This window comes from Tupaia chinensis, unplaced genomic scaffold (genome assembly GCF_000334495.1).
Source record: "Tupaia chinensis unplaced genomic scaffold, TupChi_1.0 Scaffold000539_1, whole genome shotgun sequence".
Taxonomy (NCBI): domain Eukaryota; kingdom Metazoa; phylum Chordata; class Mammalia; order Scandentia; family Tupaiidae; genus Tupaia; species Tupaia belangeri.
Window position 1 is genome coordinate 1,968,478 of NW_006160052.1, and position 6,882 is coordinate 1,975,359.

General features: G+C 56.8%; 1 protein-coding gene across 1 annotated transcript in view; it reads right to left on the minus strand.

Moving 5' to 3' along the window:
- The window catches only part of SLIT1 (slit guidance ligand 1), a 227,696-nt gene that overhangs the window by 48,482 nt on the left and 172,332 nt on the right, over positions 1-6,882 (minus strand). The window contains exons 14-18 of the mRNA XM_006157398.1: positions 4,256-4,419; positions 3,606-3,629; positions 3,327-3,471; positions 2,723-2,797; positions 2,428-2,571 (exon numbers count right to left, since the gene is read on the minus strand). Of these exons, the coding sequence (XP_006157460.1) occupies positions 2,428-2,571; positions 2,723-2,797; positions 3,327-3,471; positions 3,606-3,629; positions 4,256-4,419 (552 nt within the window). The remainder of the gene's footprint in view (positions 1-2,427; positions 2,572-2,722; positions 2,798-3,326; positions 3,472-3,605; positions 3,630-4,255; positions 4,420-6,882) is intronic.

Here is a 6,882-nt window from a genome sequence, read left to right on the forward strand (position 1 = left end):
TTTCACAGACCACCGGCGGGAGAGGGGCTGGGGGCCCCGAGAGAGCAGGCGCTGAGACAGCCGGCCCGCGAAGGCGCTTTCCGCCTGGTTCCTGCCTACGGGCTACGCGGGGGAGCCGTCCACGCGCCACGGGCACGGGAGTTTGTGGTCAAGGTAGCCGTGTCAGCATGGCTTACAGAGACACCCGACACAGCCTGAATTTTTAGGAATTATAAAATATATAGTCACTAAACAGGATGATCTAAAAGAAATTTCAATGCTATCTAAAGGAGAAAGCAGGTTATTCAATAAAATATATTGTAAAATGTATCTGTATTAGGAGCCAGCGGATGGCATGGGGTTATTCAATAAAATATATTGTAAAATGTATCTGTATTAGGAGCCAGCAGATGGCATGGTGGTTAAGGTGCCAGAGTCCCACATGGTAGACCACAGTTTGAGTCCCCGACCCGGCAGCCTGAAACACACTGGGTGCGTGTATATGTGTATGCCCAAAATCCCAGGAGGAGAACGGAGAAGAAGAGACTATGGTGTGGCCATGCTCCCGGGGGAGGGGGTCATTTCTGCCTTTCACTCTCTGTCTCTGTGGCAAATGAACACACTCTGTGGCAAAAACAAAAAAAAAAAGAAAAAGAAAGAAAGAAAAAGTATCTGTATTCTGGTTATGCCAGATGAGTAAATCCTGAAGATTTCTGTATGGCGTGACATGTAGTGAGCCATATTGTCTTACATACTTAAAAATTTGCCAAGAGGGTAGATCTCATGTTAGGTGTTATCACACTTATAATTTTTTTTTTTTTGGAGAAGTTTTTGCTATAGGGCGCAAAAAACAGAAAGCGAGAAATCACCCCCAGGGGGGATGGCCACGCCGCAATCCCTTCTCCTCCATTCTCCTCTCGGGATCTTGGGCACGCACGCACATGTGCCCGGCGTGAGTTTTAAGCCACCGGGTCCGAGACTCGAACCATGGTCGACCACGTGTGAGTCCAGCGACATAGCCATTACATTAACTGCTGGTCCCCACACTTATAATTCTAATAACAATAATTAATAAAGAAAGCAGTAAGAAACTTTCAGAGGGAATGGACAAGTTATGGCATAGGTTGCGGTGACAATTTCATGGACATATATATGTGAGTGCATACGTGCATGTGTGTGTGTGCACGCGTGTGTATAAATGAGTGTGCATGCATATACGTGTGTGTATGCAAGTATAGAGACAGATATAAGATAGATATGTAAATATCACGTCTGTCAGCTGTTTATGCCGGCGAGTACCGGCGGTCATTTCGAGATGGTGCTGAGGTTGTGGCGTTTCTTTACTGGCCTGCACTGACACTCCTGGCTCTTGCTGCCTCTGTCCCTGCAATGGCCCTTCCCTCTGCCATGCCCCCATCCACGCCTTCCTCAGAATGAACACCCTGGACAAGGAACACCAGGCAAGCATAAGGAGGCGGCCCTGCAGGAGGAGGCTGGGAAGATGTTCCCCTAGGTTCACGTTCCGGAGTGAGAAAACAAGCTGCCAAACACAGTGTGTAACAAAGTTCCCTTTCTGTGAAATAAACAAAAACCCACAGGGGGTGCGGCACACACTGGGCCACTCTCCCGAACGCTCAGATTACAAATCTGCACCCTGCTGCAGAGCTGGGGTTTGAGCCCGGGCGGGAGGCTCCCGGAGCTGTGTTGTCGATACTGTGGTCACCAGCCACAGGAGCTGTCCAGGTTTAAGTGAAGTAAAATGAGATGAGATTTAAAATCCAGCGCCCGGTAGCACCAGCCACGTTGGCAGTGGTCACGTTTGCTCAGTGCACACCACGCGCAGCACCAGAGTGGAAAGCACAGACGTGGCACCCCTCCTTCCCCTAGGAGGCCCCACCGGGCCGAGAGCCTTGTCTCCTGGACACTCTGCATCCACAGGACCACGGAAGGGCCACGTCGCCCGCAGTGTTCATGGAGTGGTGAATGACCCCAGAGCCCAGCTGAGCTCCCAGACCTGTTAGCCCTGGCTGGGCTCTGAGTCATGGGACCCCTGCATCCCAGGGAGAGTACAAGTCCCTGCTCTCCTACTGACCCCACAGAGTCACCTCGGTGAGGCCCACCTGCCTGCAGCAGTGCTGACCACAGCTGAGCCGTGAGCCTGAGCCGTGAGCACTCTCAGCTGACCACAGGGTGATGCTGGGGGACCTCTAGGGAGCCTGCCCCCCGCCACCAGGCAGCCGCTCCACACCCCAGGGAGCAGAGAACAGGCCTCGTCACTGACGTTTGGTTACTGTCCCACGGCAGCCAGGGTCCTCAGCTGTCCCCACCCTCCCACGAGCTAGGGCCGGGGGGAGGAGCCTTTTCCTTTCCAGTCAGTGCACCCACCCGCCCTGCAGCTTGCCCGTTTTAGACCAGTTGGCTTGGCCTGCTCCCTGCCCTGCCACTCACAGGGTCCTCAGGCCGTCCAGACCCCGGAACATGCCACTCCGGATGGACTCCAGCTGGTTGGCCGTCAGGTGCAGCTCGCTCACGGAGGCCGCGCCCTCGAAGGTCCCGTCTTCGATCTCTGACACCTTGTTGTTGCTCAGGTTGCTGGGACAGCGGAGGGCAGGAGGATTAGACCCCCTGCGCCCGACACGCCGTGCATGGGCCCCCACCCCGGCGGGAGCTCCCACCTCCCCGGGAGAGTCTTCCTTCTCCATCCCGCCCTCCTGACAGGCGCCCTGCTGCACGGGTAACTCACATTTTCTTCAGGTGTGTAAGTTTCTTAAACATCCCAGTGGCTTCCAGGATGGAAATCTCATTGTTGTTCAGGCGTCTGGAAGAGACAGCGCGAGAACAGACACGTCCGAGACTGCCGGATGCAGAGGACCTTCCAAACTGGGAACGCGGACTCAGAGAGGAGGAATTTGTCTGGCAAGGCAGACAGCTGCCATTTCAAAGGCCAGCTTAACCTGGTGCTGGGCGAGGAGGGAGGTCAACGGGAGAGTCTTAGCATGCACAATGCCATGAAAATTTACAGACACGAGAGACAGGTGTTTGCAGGTATGCATGCACGTGTGTGCGCAAACTCATATTCTTAGTTACAAAAAGAGCACAAGGGAAATGATTTGGGAGGAGGACAAAAGTGTCATTGAGAAGATCCACCAGGCTCGGGTGGTGACTGGCACGTGCGGTTGTGAGCTGTTTGCAGAAGGCCACAGGGTGGGGGCCGAAGCCAGCAGCCGGCATGCTCAGTGGCGTCTCCCGGGGTCACCCAGGCAGAGCAGGGGTCGAGGGAAGCCTGGAGCAGGCCAGGGGTGTTGGGGTCTGGGGCAGGGGAAGGGTGCGTGGGGCCGGGCCCTCACAGCTCAGCCGTGGACTGGGGGATGCGCTCGGGGATCTTCGTGAGCTTCAGGCTGGAGCACTCCACCACGCTGGCCTCACAGCGGCACTTGTGGGGACAGACCACGTCGCTGCTGCACTCACTGTTCAGCTGGTAATCCTCTGTGCCTGCAGGGAGGGGCGGGGTGGGGGCTCAGGACCCCGGGGCAGGCTCCAACCCAGGGGCTCCTGGGTCCCCAAGCTGACCCACCCTCTGCCACTGTCCCCCAGGCGGGCCTTGGTGGCCCCTGTCCTTCTCCTACCTGGAATGAAGTACTGCTCCTTGGCTGGGGAGAGAAACAGAGACACCTGGGTGCAGGGATCTGCCCGGCCCAGCCCCAGCCCTGCTGCCCAGCTGAAGGCCCCTGAATGTGCCCAGAGCCCATCCACCCAGCCCTGGGTGCAGGAAGCCTTCCTGCCCAGGACGTGGGCTCCTCGCACTGGTGCTGGGGTGCCACCACACCCAGTCTGCCCTGTCACAAAGAGCACCAGAACCACTGACCTGGCACTCACCACGCTGCCAGGTGAGGCCTGTGCTGATGCTACCGATGGGGACGGGGCAGGGGAGGCACCTGGCCCTGCCCGGGTCTGGGCGCAGAGGCTGCCATGCTGGCTCCAGCTGGCACTTGCACACTGTGGTGCTGAGGCCACTCTGCCAAGCCTGGCCTGGGGAGCCTCCATCTCACCCGGAGCCTGGGAGGACAGACCCGGGCCCTTCCTACAGGCCTTCAGTGAGACCTGCTCCTTCCCTAGACCTGCGTGCACTGAACCACCACTCAGAGCCACGTCTAGGGTCTGAGGCCTGCACCCTCCGGCACTGTCCCGAGTGGCGAGGCTGCCTCGTTGGAGCCATCACCGGGCCCCTGAGCACACAGGAGTCAACAGGTGGGCAGACGCAGAGGAAGGCGGCTACCTGAGCACCGGAACTTCTTGCTCTTGATCTGCCCAATGCGCTTGTTGGCAAGGCGCCGGGGGCTGGCGCAGCGGGCCCCGCTCGTCTCGATGGGGTTGGTGCGCAGAAAGTCTGCCAGCCACTTGAGGTTACAGTCGCAGATGAAAGGGTTCTGAGCCAGGTGCCTGGACAGAGGCGCAGGTCGCTGTCAGAGACAAGGGCTACAAAGATGCGCCGGCTCCACCTGGATGGGCCCTGCTGGGCCAGGTGGCCGCAGGGAGCAATGGGAGTCCTGCCTGCACCTCCCAGGGGACGGGCCTCTGTATTCAGGGCCTTTCAGACTCCAGAGCCTGCCCTGCCCCTGCCCCTGCCACACACACTTGGCGGCCTCACTCTGCGCCTCTCTGCAGCTTGCCCTCCCTCCCTGTGCCCTGGGACATTTCACAGCAGGAGTGCAGGGCGGTGAGGCCTAGAGCCATCCTGACACCCCATCCTCTGGGAGGGCCACAGGACACAGGCGCATCAGCCCCCAGCACAGCCCTTCGCGGCAGCCTTCCTCAGTTCAGGCAGCAGCAGCAGGTCTACACGGCCAGCGGCTCTCCTGCTGCCTGCTGCAAGTGGAATCACCATTCCCACCCCTGGTCTTTCCAGCTTGAGCTGCGGCTCCCTAACCACTTTACAAGCCTCCTCTCAACACAAGGGAAATGCAGAAAACATGACCGAGGGGCTTCCTACTGGGGACTCTGCCATGTCAACAGCAGGACAAACTCGGGGATGGTGCTGGGCTGCTGCGAGTGACCATGTGGTGGCCTTCCCGTCAGCGGACCCTGACCACCCTAGCAGGCTCGGACTAGCCACACCCAAGCCACCCCGCAGCAGGCTCTGCCACCCTGTGTCTGGGCCACCACAGCATTGGGCGTCCAGGGAGGAGGATGCCGCCCTATCCTGGTTGCCACACCAGAGCCAGGTCCCCGTGCAGCCGTGCAGGGAGGCAGAGCAGGGGGCAGGCTCGGAGAGACTCACAGTCGCTTCCTCCACCTTGGTGTCATCCACTCCTGACCATTTACCTACTGCCCCAGCCGGGAAGAGCTGTGGGGCTTGTGCTTGCTCATCCAGGCCTCAGGCTTCGGCTGCTCCCTCTCCCACCTGTCACCTAGGACTCTGGGTCTCAGCCTTTCCCGGCCCAGCTACCCCTGCTACTCCCTAGTCCTGACTCCTCTCTCTGGAGTCCTGGCCCTCCTGCATCCAGTTCCACATTTCTTTTCCATCTTAAACCATCATTTTGCACAGAGAAGATGCCACTTTGTGTGGACTCCCCAAGGCAAAGCTTGCTGCTTCCTTTAAGTCTGCCAGGATTTAGGGACCACTAGGAATCCTTCCAGCTGACCCAACCCATCTGCCTGGACCTTTGTGCTCCAGCTGCCCCCGAGCTGACCACTCCCCTGCAGCGCAGTCATGGCAGAAAACTCAGTCTAAAGTCCATCCAATTACGCTGTCCAGGCATGTGTTACAACGCCCAAGGGGTGTGGAGTGGAATGCATTCTTTCTAAAATCACACTTTGTGTCAACAGCAACCTGTAAAACTTGGACCACCCACAGGAACAAGTGGCTTCTGAATAAACTTAAGTATTTGATAAAAATCAGATTTTAATGGTCAGAGAATGCACGTGCTTGTGAGAGAGACAGGGAGACAGGGAGACAGGGAGACAGGGAAAAAGCACCCACCAATGAGGCATGGTCATGCCACAGTCCCTCCTCCACTTCCCCATCCTGCTGGGATTTCTGGCATGCAGGCACCCATACCTGGTGTCCAGGGCTGGGATTCAAACTATGTTCAGCCATGTGGAACTTAGCTCTCTTAACCAGTAAGCCAAACCAGTAGGCCAAGGGGCCAGTCCACAAAGTAGACTTTTTCTTCTTCCCTTTTTTTTTTTTTTTTCATGAGAGAGACTTTTGCTATGGGGGCACATGCATTCACCGGAGTGACAGAAACTGAGACACCCCCCCACCCCCACCCCGGAGCAGATGGCCACACCACAATCCCTCCTCCTCCATTCTCCTCTGGGGATTTTTGGGCATGCACATAGATGTACCTAGTGTCAGTTTCAAGTCACCAGGTCTGGGATTTGAAGGGCAGTCGACCACATGGGAGTCCAGGGCCTTAACCACTTTGCTGTCTGCTGGCCCCCATATTAGACCTTGTAACAGTGACAAAGGGCAGGGAGCTAGGGAAGGGAATACTCAGGAGGAAGACAAGAGAACCCTTTGGTAAGGAAGATGACTTTCCAATAGCCAAGATACAGAGTCCGCCTAAATGTCCACCGATAGGCGAGTGGGTATAGCAAGTCTGGTAGAGACAGTGGAATACTATGCAGTCATTAAGAAGGATGGACTCCTGTCCTTAGAGGTGCACCCGGAAGCCTGCGTATGTGGCCACGCTGTCACCTCCTCGAACATTTCTGACCCTGGAAGGAGAGAGGGAGGGCTGATTCTCAGTGTTTTTCTGGGAAATGCAGTAAGGAGTCATGGCTGAAAATCTTTGGGGGCAGATGCTTGACTTCATTAGACACAAAGAAAATGCAAATTAAAACCACAGTGAGATGCCACTTTTACCCAATAGGATATGTGTGTGTATATATGTGTGTGTG